Below are 14341 nucleotides of genomic sequence, written 5' to 3'. Positions count from 1 at the left end.
TGGGGTGGGGTGTCACCAGTACGCGGATGATACTCAGCTCTATTTCTCCTTGTCATCCGAGTGTGCAGGTGCTGGACCAGTGCCTGGAGGCTATAATGGGCTGGATGAGGGCCAATAAACTGAAGCTGAATCCTTACAAGATGGAAGCTCTGTGGATTGGCAGTTCCCAAATCCAGGAATTGGGTAAGCGACCTGTCCTGGATGGGGTTGCACTCCCCCTGAAGGAGCAGGTGTGTAGCTTGGGAGTACTCCTAGATCCATCCCTGTCACTGGAGCCCCACGTGGACTCCGTGGCCCGGAGTACTCGGGGCCAGCTTCGGCTGATCCGCCAGCTACAGCCTTTCCTGGACAGAGATAACCTAGCCACAGTAGTACATGCGCTGGTAACTTCCTGATTAGACTATTGCAATGCACTTTACATGGGGCTGCCCTTGAAGACAACTCGGAAGTTGCAGCTAGCGCAAAATGCAGCAGCTAGACTGCTGACCGGAACACCTCATAAAAACCATATAACATCAGTTTTAAAGGAATTGCACTGGCCACAAATACACTTCTGGTTGGAATTCAAGGTTTTGGTGATGACATTTAAAGTCCTAAGCGGCTTGGGACCTCGATATTTGAGGGAGCGCCTCTCCCTATGTATGCCTGCCCAAGAACTAAGATCTGTTGGAGGGGCCCTCCACTGCGTCCCACCAGTACGAGACATACACTATGGTGGGATGTAGGAGACAGCTTTCTCCGCTGTGGCACCCCGGTTGTGGAATGCTCTCCCCTTGGAGGCCCGACTGGCGCAGACATTGGTCTCGTTGCGACAAGTAAAAACGTGGCTTTTTACCAAAGCCTTTGAGGGCTAAATGCATTCCCTAGCACATTGTTTTAACTGTTTTATTGTTTTAGATTTTAACTGGTTTTAGCTTGTTTAGTAGTTTAATATGTTTTTAGGTGTTTAAATTATTTATTGTTTTATACTGTTTACACTGATTTTATTTGTATGCTGCCCTGAGATCTTAATGATATAGGGTGGGATAGAAATGTTTTAAATCAAATAAATAAAAAATAAATATTGCTCACTACACAAACACTTTGCTATACATCTTGAGCTTGGAGAATTATGATTACCACCAGCAATCAAGATGGCAGAAGTACCATTATGCACAACACAGAGGACTTTTCAAAATAGGAAGAATGGAGGCATCCTCACCTTAGCCATATTACAAAGGCTGGTGTCTACTAGAAAGAAGAAAGGACTTGAGTTTCTAAAGATGTCTCCACTTGGTTGTTTCCTCACAGTTTCATGCATTTGAGACCTAATGAAAAAAGGATCTCTTTTCCATTTACTTTATTATACTACAGCGAGACTAACTTCTATTCAAGATAACCAACCAATGTGACTAGGGAGAGCTATTTTGAAGCATAAAGTTTAGACAGAATGTTCTACTATATAATGCGAGTCTACATCTCGAGATCTCAGGACAGGGGAAATTACATTGTGACAAAACAAGGATTATAAAATGAAGCATAAAATCCTTAAGTATATAGCATATAAGGCCAACAAAATCTCTATCAGTGTTAGGCAGTAGTTCAATGTTATTCTAGCCACAGCCCCAGTGCAAGTCAACCCTCATACAAGTGCATAAGGGAGGTTATCACTGATATCAGTAGTGCACCTAGTTGACTCGGTTCACTTGAATGGCCACACTAATGCCAACCAGAAAGAAGAAACTTCCTGTTAAAACAAATGGGCAAGAGGAAATGAGCAACCAGTATTGTTCCTTGACTCTTTCATACTCTCTATGCTGGAGTAGGGGCTAGGAGATAGCAAACCTCAGACACACACTAATCTAAATACCAGAGAAGTCACAATAACAAAGATTTCTATGGTACTCTATAACAAAAAGCACACCGAAAAAAACAGCTATTGTACTAGATGCTTACATAATATTGTCTTCAGTAAAGTTAGGTTGAAAATGCTGCAGAGGAAACAGTGCACTGAAGGGAACGCCCATATTGATTAGCACAGTTGCTATATCAAATAGTGATGGAATCCATGGCTTTGGTTGGTCATTGCCAGCTGAAGCTGCAGATAAGAGAGCATTTGACAGTTTTTTCTTCAAATCAGAGGAACTGAGAATGTGAACATAAGGAGTTCTCCTAATGTAGATATGAGCTCTGCTTCTAAGTAATTTCTGAATACAGCAGTGGAAACGCAATAGAATAGAAATAAAAATAGCAGAATGTCATATGAGCACACCATGTTTTTCAAGTCACAGCAATTATATTTTCTGAGGCAAGAAGTATTCTTTTTTAACATTTTCCTACCACTCTTATACATCTGCTCTACATAAAGGGAAAGACAGTGACCTTCAGAGGAGCAAATAAATGGTCAACATGATTAACCCAAGAAAGATAGCAGAAAATATATATGTACATCTACAAAGAAAAGATACAGAATTATTTACATAATTTTTATGTGCGAACAGCCTCCTCACAGTGTGTATCTCACCTTTTACTTAAATGGCATTTTCAGGCCAAAATGTGTATGTTTGTATAGCATCTAGGATAGAAACTTCACATTTTTAGTTTAGCTAGCTTAGACTGCAGAATTTAATCAAATTGTGTGTGATAAGTGAGAAGATTATTAAAGCGTTTTAACTTTAATTTTTACACATGGGATCATCTCTCATATTTTAGCTTTAGAATACTCACCACTTTTAATTGTTAAAGTCATCAGCACATCCAAAATCTTCCTTGAAACCGAGCTGTCTGGATGAATTGACATCATCTGTTTGAGAAAAACATTAAGCAAACTGAAGGGAATCTTCTATATACCCAATTAAGAGTTTCCACATATTCAGTATCCGTTATTGAGATACCGAAATTCTGAAATATAGCTTGATGCATTAGAGATCTGAAGCACCTAAATGAAGCTAACAAATAGAAAGTTGAATAATTCAAATAATAGTGTCCACTGCTGTTCCAGTTTTGGTCTCTTAAGACAAGTTGGAATTTAACAGTTTTCACATGCACATTGGCTAAAGCTGCATTTGGCACAATATTAGAAGGGAGTAAACATTTTGGGCCAAGGGTCCATAGTTTTTAGTTGGCCTTGCTGGCCAAGCCAAACATTTTAATTACCAGCCTTTCCCAACCCCATCCTCTCCTAGCAAGCCCCATTTCCCTGTGAGGGCAATATGCTACCTTGGGTGCTGTTGCTTGAAGGCACCCCTACTGCTGTCACATAGCAACAAAAATGCTCCTACTGACCCTTCCCGAATGAAGGGCCAGTGAAGAGAGCAGCTGGTTGTTTCAAGCACCTTCCAGCAGTGATACTTACTCCTCCCCGACTGCCTTTCCTACTCTGGACCAGCAGAGTTGTATGGCGGGGGAGTCTGTTTGGTCCTGCATAGCCATGGCTCTCCAAGTTGTCTGGCTACATAGCTGTCAAGCAACTTGCAGCCTTCCTCCCAATCTTGAAACTGGAGAGGGGAAGGGGATCACCGCACAACTGTTAGGACGATCTGCATCCACCTCTGCTGCTTCAAAGCTGGGAAGATGAATGGCTGCTTATCATGCTCAAAGGGTGGTGTGACTCTTGCCAAGGTGAACATGGCAAGCAGAATTGTTCAAGCCTGCCTTCAATACAATCCAACCAAAGTTAAGACTTTTTAGCACTATTGATTTCAATAGGAGAATTGGAGAATGATCCGTGTCTCTATTTGTTTATATTGTTTTTGTCAGGGCTGCCTCTGAGCGCAGGGAGTGGCAGAGTAGTTCAGATTCTGATGAAGAACCGCAAGACGTGGGGGAGGAAGTTTCCCAGGTTTGACCAGACATGGATAGGCAGACTCCTCAGGTTTCAAAGGCCCAGCTGGACGGAGAGGGCCCCTTTACACACACACACACACACACACACACACACACACACACACCCTGTGAGAGATAGCGAACAGGGAGAGGTGGGGCTTGGAGAGCCTGAATTCTTAGATGCCAGGCACAGACGCAGAGCCAAGAGAGAGGTGGCAGGGGTGAAGCTTAGACGGTCTGCCCGATTAGCCCAGCGTGAACAGCTGCGCTTAGAGGCCTCACGAGAGGGAGATCTCCCCCTGCACCCCTTAAGTTAGGATAGTAAGCCCACCTTTTCTTCAAATGGTGGGCAACTTTTGTAGCTTTCTTTTGAACTCCCTTAAGGTATTTCTTTGTAGACTGTGAGTCACTGACAATTTGCATCTGTATGACCCATTGAAGTAATGGATTAAAAGCCATGGATTGAAACCTCTCGTCTGTGTCTTGATTTGGCTTTTGAAGTTTGGCTGGGGCAACGGGGATCCTGACAGTTTTGATGTGTTATAAGCCACCTTCAAAATCATGTAATCAAGATGTGAGGCATTGCGGTATGTGGCAATATTAGCTAAAATGGAAAAATTGCATGTATTTCTCAGATTTGGCAAGAAATCAAGCTCCAGAAACTGGGGGGTAGGGGTAGGTAGGCAATCTAGAAAACTAAGCTAAAGATGTAAACCAATTAAAGCTCACAACCAATATTACTTCAGGGTTAACAATGCCACCAGTCCAGAACATGAAATTAGACACATCTTACCTGAAACATCCATTTTAAAATTGGGACAGGACAAGGAGAACTATGGTAAGCAGACTTCAGTAAGCCTTCAATGATTACAAAAAGCTGCTGTGTTATTCCTGATCTGCAGAAAGAGTCACCAAGAATCACTTGTTTTCAAAGTTAGTCTGTCTACTGCAAACCCAGAGGGTGGTATCCAATGTTAGTCCTACACATAGTAGAGCCACTGAAATGAACGGGACTTAACTTAGTCGTGATCAACTTAAGTCTCACTCGTTTCAATGGGTCTACTCTATGCAGGACTAACATTGGATACTACGCAGAGATTCAAAGCTCCCAGCTGGGAACAGGTTAGTAAATGCAGCTGGGCTGCATGTTAGCCTCATCTGTGGGAGTCCTAGGAAACAGTTGTGCAAGCAACCAACTACTGCACAGCAAGTTCTGTTGCCTTTGTTAACAGATTGTCCTATGAGATAGTTGAGAACCTAGAGCATTGCCTAAGCCAGGTCAGATGCAACAGAAACTAGGCTTGCTGGAAAGCATTACACAATATTAATCCATGAACTGATCACGAAGGACAAGACAAAGTTGACTGACACATAAGCATATACACATATACAGTCCCCAAAACATGTCTAATAGGAGATTCCCAGAAACTAAGGCTAGCATATACACTACAAACAAAGCATTTCCTACATTTCTGGAAAATATCAAACAACTTACACGGCTATATACACAGATACTATTTTGCTACTATAAGAACAAGAAAACCAGTAAAATAAAGTCCACTCTTACCCAAGAAGATATTTTTCAATAGGATTTTGGGGGTGAAATCCAGTCTTCCTCAAATCAAGGTTATGCTGACTGAAGATTTTCCCAGCATGTGCTACTTGAAATATACTTTCTCCTGGATGCTGGTCAGGAATAGCATCACTGACTATTGAAAATCTCTCTAAAAATGCTCTGTAATATAAAATTATATCTTCAATGTATAAAACTTAAAACAGTTGAAGGAACAGTTATTCTAGACATTTGTCCACTTCAGGTTAGTTAACCTGGTTCAGGTGATCACTTAACCACATTTAGACAGGTTGCATGCAGCCTTCAACCTCTCTCTATGTAGCCCCCAGTATCTCCTTTACCTTCAGGTAGCTTAATCAATCTGCTAAGGTGAGGAAAAAGAAGCGATAGCTGGAAGGCAGTGAGTTGCAACAGAGTGTAGTCTTTAGGAATCATGTTCTAGGTGCCATGCTCTGTGGTTTGTGCCTCACTGTCTTCCTGCCAGTTTTCCTTCCTGCTTCCTTCACTCACCTTGAAGTGGCAGCTTAATTTAAGGTTCAGGAGATTGGGGATGGGGAAGACATCAAGGCCAAACCAAGAGCGCTTTCAAAGGAGGTAAGAGTGCTTTAAAAGGACCCCCCATGCTTTCAAAATGTGTGTGTGGACCTCAGCCCATGAGCCAGCATCATGTGAGGCCCTCAAGGCTGAAATTATTGTACACCCCTGGTTTAGGTTGATCATCTCAAACAAGCCATTGCCTCAACTACAGCTGCTTGTCTGAACCAGACCATGACCTCACATCACAGTTGCTAGCCAGTTATATATAGGACATAAACAGTGAACAAGAATGGACCCCAAACAGATGTCATTAAAAGAAATAGTTAAAAAGGTGACAAAAGGGGTGGATTCACTGGTCAATGAGAGAAGCATAATTTCACTGAGTGTAACCACATGAGAAAGGTAACAAATTGTTAAAATTAGGGCGACCTGTGTTCAGCAGATAGATTGCCATCATCAGCTTGTTCTTCAGATAGAGAATTTATTTCATCTCCCCATTCGACTTGCTGTAGCTGTTGCTCTAGTTCATCTGCCCTGCAATGGAGATAAGGGTATTTAAAAAGAACCTTGGTCTCTGGTTATAACAGCATACTGCGGAGCAGCTTTAAATAGTTGAACATTTCCCTCTTGCAAACAGTCCAGTTTGACATTTGTCTGTTACAAGAGTCTGACAAGGCAATCTAGAGCAGATCACTAAATTTCACTGACAGGTACTTTTCCCTGTTTTACAAGGTTATTTCAAGAAGAATCAAGAGCACAATACACATTCTATGTACAAACTCTGCAATACAATAAGCCATGTTTCTCGGGGCAACTATGCAACCTACCAACAACCTGGAATGAAAACTAATTATCCTAGGACAGATAAATGGCAAGCTACCTCTATCCCTTCCTCCACCACCCAAGTGACTTGGCAATATAGCAGCACTATCCTAGATACCCCTCCTAATTTATTTTAAATGACACGTTAAGCTGTTTTAGAGAGTGGCAGTCAAATAGCTCTGTACTGTCACAAATAAGTAACATAGGACTATGTTAGCTGCAAGCACAATCCTCTTCTAGCCCTAGAAGGGCCTTTAAAGTCAGAAGAGAGCCAATTCAGTCCTGATTTTCTCTACCAGAAACAGCAAACCAAGGCAGTCCTGGTTTTAAAAGGCAGAACAGTCCCCAAGATAGCTCTGCTACAATGATAAGGAAAGGATGGTAGAAGCAGGTAGTACATGGAATGTGGGGAATGACTGACCCTCAAATAGTCTCATGTACAAAGCTGATATTTATTCTTCCCATCAAGTGACCACTAGGAAACCTATTAAACTAAGCAGGCTTCTAGACCAAATCTATTAAGATCTTTCATTATTCATATAACAGTGTTGCAAACCGTTACATATTTAACTTGAATGAGTAAAACTACTAACAAGACCATACCTAAGTTACAGGCAGGGACCTCTGCAGACAGCAAGACACTCAACTGAGAATCCACAGTGTTTCAGCTCATTAATCCTATTGCTTTCTGAAAAACTAAATGAAGGACATTTTTTCCTGTTGGGGGCTGCATGTCCTTAACTGTTATGTTATGAAAGGTGATCCTTGGTTGCGGTAATGGTGATGGAAAAGAAAGAGATACAGGCATGCATACCTTCTGAGCTCCTCCTTCTCCTTCAAGAGATGCTCCAGCTGATTCATATAAGAAACCCCAGTCTCAACAGAAGATTTGGAAAGCTGAAGAAAAGTATTTGAATTTTTAATATTCTATTAAGTACCACTAGACTAAAAGTTCTAAATCGCTGTTTAGATATTTAAAATATTTTTATTCCATTCCTCGGCCAAAAGGGCTCCCAGGGCAGCTTATATGCAATCAGTAAAACAAAACAAGAAAAAAACATTTCAACTACTGACAAAATTAAGGGAAGTGGGAGAAGCTCCTCAAAACTAAGTAATGAGACCAAAAGAGGGAGATAAACGATTTGACTCCTTGACCACACTAGCTGGTTGAAATTAAGCACAGCTGGATAGGATAAGGGCTGGGGTGGGAAAGCAGAGACATGTGATGAGCAGCAGGGGCTGGTATGCATGATCACAGCAAGTGTGCTGGTTGGATTTCTCTAATTACCCTTGCTGGCATGGCTTGTCATGGCATCCGAACCCAGGCGGCATGGCTTCTTGGAGAGGAGGCAGCACCCCTCAAATAACCCAATGACAGCCGATGGGTTATTTGAGGGTTGCTGCCCCCTCAAACAAGCCATGCTGGCTGGGTTCAGAAAACACAGGAAGCTGCACCAGCGAAGGTTCTCAGGGATATTGGGAGTTGTTAGCCATGCAGCTATCCTGCAAACTGGGTCTATCAGAAGCAGAGAACATGGAGGAGGGGAGAAAGACTGACAACCCGGTTTGCATGATCAGTGCGGGTTAAACAAGCCACCATGGCTTGATTAATCCCTGGTGCATACGGGGCACCATTAGCCTAATTACTGTCCCAGGCACAGCTTTTTGTGTTTACCAAACCTGGGCAACATAGCCTGTTGAGTGGGGGAACAAAACCCAACAACAGGCCACGGGTAATTTGAGGGTTGTTGCCCCCTCCAACAAGCCATACTGCCCAGGTTCAGATGACACTGCAAGCTGCGCCCAGGCTAATCGTGCCCTGCACATGCAGGGGATTAAACAAACCATGGTGATTGTGCGAACCAGGCCAGTATGAGGAGTAGCACTGAAAGCACTGGAGAAGACAGACAGACTCTGGTAATGATTAGGTGGTCTGTAGGAGGGAGAGGTGGACAGCCCTCAACCCTCCCCTATGATGATTAGGAAAAATAAAGTACACTTAGGCGACCGCCTATCCAATGCACTGCCACGCTCCAGCTGCCCTGCATTTGTGGCTAGATGGCCGATTTCAGCTGTCTAGCTGCAGGACATCAGAGCACGGGCTGGGGAGACCGGACGACACATAGGAAGTGTTGTACTGGCACTTACAAACTCCCCACCCTGCCCCAGGAATGCCCCCTTTCCCCCGCTCCGTGCTGCTCTTATGAGTGCCGAGCACGGGGACAATCTGCACTGCCTACAAGGTGGCAGGGGAGAGGGTGAGGAGGCAGTTCTCCAGGAACTGACCTCGGAATGCGGGCTGCGAGGTTGGTTCCTGGGAACCAAGCAATCCTATGGTCATCTAGCCGCTGTCTAGTGGCCATAGGATTGCGCCCTTACAGTGCAATCTGATATGTGTTTAGTCAGAAGTAAATCCCATTAGAGTTCAATGGTACTAACTCCGACGCAAGTCTGTATAGAATGGCAGCCTTAGTGTAATTTAAATGTTATATTCAAACTAATTCAAAGCTTTACTGGCAAATAATTTTTATTAGAATACTTTAAAATGTGTTAAGACATGACAGCATTTGAGTCCCTTGTATTATTTGGATTTAAGAAAAAATGGAGGCACTGAAAACTGTTAATGTAGTTTTAGCATGCCTAAAGAGTTGTGTGCATAAATGTGTTTCCCAGGAATAGTGAGTGATCTGACAAAAATACAATTTTGATTTTAAATCTGACTAGTGTTGTATAGTGTTGCCCAATTTTACTTGAATGAACATAATACATAATGTTACTAATTAATTTCATGAAACAAGGCATTTCTAGAAGTGGATTTTTTTTTCTGCAACAAGATACGGTGCTGGAAAAAATCTGGACAGTTTTCCAACTCACATCACTGCCTTCTTTTATTCCCAAGTAACTTATATTCACTACTGGGTTAAAAAATATTTGGCCTAGATCAGACTGTTGAATATTAGGACATATGCAGCACAATCTTAAGGATGTAATCCTATGCATGCTTAGACAGAAAAAAAGTGTTATAACTCCCAGCATGCTCCAGCCAGCACTCTTAGTCTACTCAGATGTCCAGAGCTCCTTGGGACATACTAAGGGGGTAAAGTGTTGCAGTCTTAATAAATAAAACTAATTGTGGAACTAAATCTTTAGTGTCTGCTAAGGTGCCACATGACTAGTTCCCATGATACTGCTCTGTTCCTGCAGGGCCTGTCTTCTGTATGCAGCACAGCTCATAAACCCAAAGCATCCCCTTGGATCAATACTCTGGCTGTGGCAGTTGCACCACTAAACCAGTATAAGGTTACGGTGTTTACACATGCAGCTTAATCAGAGTGGCCCCCAAGAGGGAGAGTGTACGGCTCTTTGGAAAAAAATAAAACACTTGTGCCAGACTGGCAGTGACCTACCCAGGATTTTTTCCATCTCTGCTATATAATACTGGTCTTCATGAGACATACACATTTGATACTGATACAGTGATCTAACTGAGATTAATTGTCTCAAGCCAATAGACCATACTTTATCAACCCAAGAAAAAAGCTTTGTGACGGCATGCTTGGCTCCCCCCCCCCCCCCCGTTTGCTACCCTACTTTGTAAGCAGAAATTAAACCAGTTTCTTGGTTTGGATAGCATGGAAAACTATGGTTTAAACAAACCAGGATAGAAGTGGTGAAATCAGGCACATGAAGGGAGGAGAGGCGGGGAAGGTGGAGGAATGAGCACACAGGCACAAGGCTTGTTCTTAAGACTGATAAAGTGTCGTTTATTGGCCCAAGATCATTACACCTGAACAGTCTGACTGACTTTCTAAGCTAAGATGATATTTTAGCAACTTACAGGAATATTATGTGAAGCAATTGTGGTGTCGGTTGTATCATCGTCATCACTCATCTGTTCTGGGCTTTTTGCAGATGGCCTGGCACTTTGGGCCAATATTTTTTCCAGTGGTATAAGTATCTCTTCATCGCTACTGTCCAAATTGCAGTCAAAGGTCTCATCCTTGCTAACAGAAAGGCTCTTTAGCTTATTATTCAGCATACATGCCTTTAGATTGGAACCTTCATTGTTCAACTCATTTAAGTCATGTGAAGATCTAGGGATGGGGACAGGATCACAATCTTTTGATGACAGAATATTATTACCATCTCCCAATGATGATACAAACCACTCAGCACTTTTTTGGGAAGGCAAGGTAGAAGCATTTTTCGAAGTCTTTTCTGTTTTCCCTTTTAAGAAACTGTTGTGTGATATTGGGGGAAGCAACAAGTTATCAGACATACAAAAAGAAGGGTCTCTCTTATCAACCTTCATTTCTAGTGCTTCAAATAAGTTATCTTGACTATGCGAACATAGATCTTTTGACTGTTTGGAAAACAAGAAATTTTCTTGCGATGTAATGAATTCATTGCTAAAAGCTTTAATACCTATGTCTTCTTGAGAAAAAGGAAGCAGCTTTTTAAAGTAAGAATGAGGAAGGAATGCCTGTAATTGACTCTCCTTTGCATCTACAATTTGGATCTGGTCATTTTTATTTGTAATGTAGTCATAAGCACTGTCCCCATTTTCTTCAACATCAAGACCTTCTACTGAAACAGGCAAGTCTTTGTCTGATAGATTCGTACCCTCTTGTTGGACATCAGATAATATTTGGTCCTTTGAGTAGTTAGAATTAAGCTTTTCCAGTGAACTACTAAAATTGTGTTTATCCAACTTCTCTACAATGGGCTTCTGTGAATTTTTCATATCGATTTTCAAGGAGATCCTTTTCCGTTTTCCAGGGCATTCTTTACATCTGAATATTCCCGAAAAATTTGTGGAGTTAGGGTGTCCTGATGGACATGACAGGCTTTTTCTTATACTTTTATGAGAAGCCCATCCTGAAGAAAATGCAGCGTTTGAAGCTTGTACTGAAGACGACTCATCTGCAAAATGAAAATGAACTCAATTCAAGGCCCTTGATTGATAGTACGAGTCACTAAAAACATTCTGTCATTCCTATTAAGCGCCTTCACATCTGTAGACATTTGTAGCATCATTTATTAGAATGTCAATGTCATAGAACATTGCAAGGGAATATTTCTCTAGGCTCCGTCTGTTTCAGGTAATGCTGATGGGGACTCTCTTACCTTATCCCCTCCCCCCATAAATGTTTTGGCAGCAAGTAAAGAAGTTTTCTATTTAGGCTGACACATGGCAAATAATGGGACTGGACTGTTTGTTTGACCTAGTGATGTTTATTATAAACTGCTCAGATAGCAAGTCCCTCTACAGAAGTGGTTAATAAAATATTGAAGCTAGTCAACCTCTAGGTCAGGGGGTGGGCACCTTGTGGCCCTCCAGATGTTTTAGCCCATCAACCCTAGCCAGCATAGCCAATGGTGTGGGATTGTGGAAGTTGTAGGTCAAAACATCTGGAGGCCCACAAGTTGTCCACTCCTGCTCTAGCTCTTTGTCAGATTCCACCTCTTCTGAAAAAGCAATAACAGAATTATGGGAATTACAAAGCTAAAAATCAAATATACTCTCAGGTTTTTGCTCTTGTCCACCCATGAGTATTTCACAAAAAAGAAAAGAAAAATAATGTCCTCTGTACAAGAGGATCAAGAAATGTCAGGAAGTTTAGATTGTGGGGCCATCAGCAAAATAAAAGCACTGGTTTCTCAGATGATGCAATAAGTTGCTATTAGCAAAATTAATCAATAACTGTTTGCTGTTTAAGGGATAACTGGAAAGTAACATTTTACACATTTATATTTTACTTCTCTTAGGGTGGAATGACATCAGAACACAGTGAACTGTTTCAAAAAGTCTCCAAAGTGGGGGCTACTATAAAGATATGTAAAAACTGGACAAGACACTATATGTGGGCACTGTGACACACTTGACACAGTTCAGGCAACAAGCCACAGCTCATCATGGGTTATTTAACTCACAATGAGCCGTGGCACCCATGGGCACCATGCTGCATGGGCAATCCCCCTTGCTTCAGTACTGTCATGTTATGCAAACCCAGTGAGCTGGGCTTAACCCAGAGTTAAACAATCCCTGCATAACCCTAAAATAGTGCATGGGTTGTGCGAGGGTTGTTTAACCCTCGCATAACCCATGCTCGCCAGATTCACACAATACGACAACCAGTGAGCGGGGGTTGCATATTAAAAATGGCGGAAGTGTGCACCCTGCAGTTTCCCTGTGGGATGAATAACCCATGGTAGGCTGTCGTGTGAACAGCCCCATCCAAAGGTGTCCAGGAAAAACACACATTGGCCACAAAAAGAATAGGGGCCTGGCTAAAGCACTCCCTCATCAATGCATTGTTGAATAAGAAGATGAAACACCGTGTAGAATTAGAGCCATCCAGTCATGCTCACAACATAACATTTCTCAAAACTTGCCATCATGTAAAATATCTTTAGAAAATAAGTGCTCCTTCGGCTGTAATCCTATGCATTTACTGGGGCATAAGCCCCACTGCACACAGTGGGGACCTGCTTCCAAGTAAATAAGCATATTTGTAAATAAATTATATGTGGAGCTGCCAGTAAGGTAGAAATTTCTATGAGGAAAGCTATTTGTTCCAATATAGTCTACATCATTGGCTGTTCTGTTTGTACCTGAGGAAGATTCCCATGAAGACAAGCTCAATCTTTTTCTTAAGAGATCTTGGGTGTCCTACAAATAAGCATATGCACAAAATATTTGACAAGGCTTTATACAACAATATTGTTTCGTGGGTACAGCAAACAATTCTTAAAAGCCACCACTATTATTTGAGGCAGTAAACAGTGTCATTTGTAGTCAATTTACCTTAAATTAAATTCTACACATTTTCTCATTGGTCTCGTTCACATGCCACCATCATTTTGAATATGCAAACTCCAATTGGAAGTTGCTCCATGACATCTGAACTATGGCTCAAACCCACATTAATTGTGGGTTAAACAACATAAAGTTAAACTAACAACGAACTGTAGGTTAACTTTGGGTTGTTTAACCCATGACTAACCCACAGTGTCTGGGTTTGAATGTCACAGAGCAACCTCCGATCAGAGGCTGCATATTCAGAATGGTGGTGGCATGCAACCCTGGCAAATTAATCTTTGATTTGCTGCTGTGCAAACCAGATCATTGACAGTAGTGCAGGAATCTAGCTCACTACAATTGGCATAGGCCTGGGGTGGGGAGGCTTCAGGCTTATGGGATTTACTTTTTTTGGCTAGAAATCCAGGATCCACCAAGAACAGACAGCTGCAAAACACTGACTGGGAAGGAAGAGCCAATAACCAACTGCATGTGCATATGCATGAATGCACATGCGCACACACACACACAGCGAGTCTCCATATAAGAGTACAAATCTACATCTGAGTTACTATGGAGCAGGGCTACTATAGTTCAGTTACTATAGATCTAATGCAACACTCTAAGACTGGATATTAGCGCTGGACAAAGGCCTGGTCAAAGGCAAAACCTAATACTTATATGTTATAGGTGAGGAACATTAAGGCTAAGACAGAAGAGATCCATAAAATGTCATTCTTTGGCAAAGATTTTTTTTTTACTTGCAATGTTGAAATTATTGGGAATCTGAAGTGGTGAGGGGA

The 14341-nt window shown here is 42.0% G+C and overlaps 1 protein-coding gene across 7 annotated transcripts in view; it reads right to left on the bottom strand.

Annotated features, from left to right (window-relative positions):
- The window catches only part of SLF2 (SMC5/6 complex localization factor 2), a 40887-nt gene that overhangs the window by 14485 nt on the left and 12061 nt on the right, over nt 1–14341 (bottom strand). For all 7 annotated transcript variants that reach the window (XM_084846471.1, XM_084846472.1, XM_084846469.1 and 4 more), the window contains 9 exons: nt 13352–13409; nt 10575–11659; nt 7551–7633; nt 6344–6448; nt 5372–5539; nt 4598–4700; nt 2707–2782; nt 1936–2077; nt 1202–1307 (listed from right to left, as the gene is read on the bottom strand). In XM_084846471.1, the coding sequence (XP_084702597.1) occupies nt 1202–1307; nt 1936–2077; nt 2707–2782; nt 4598–4700; nt 5372–5539; nt 6344–6448; nt 7551–7633; nt 10575–11659; nt 13352–13409 (1926 nt within the window). The remainder of the gene's footprint in view (nt 1–1201; nt 1308–1935; nt 2078–2706; nt 2783–4597; nt 4701–5371; nt 5540–6343; nt 6449–7550; nt 7634–10574; nt 11660–13351; nt 13410–14341) is intronic.

Source organism: Heloderma suspectum, chromosome 3 (genome assembly GCF_057233095.1).
Source record: "Heloderma suspectum isolate Gila_16-S chromosome 3, 16-S_ref, whole genome shotgun sequence".
Classification (NCBI taxonomy): domain Eukaryota; kingdom Metazoa; phylum Chordata; class Lepidosauria; order Squamata; family Helodermatidae; genus Heloderma; species Heloderma suspectum.
Note: the sequence above shows the minus strand (reverse complement) of the source record. Positions and strands in the feature narration are given on the sequence as shown.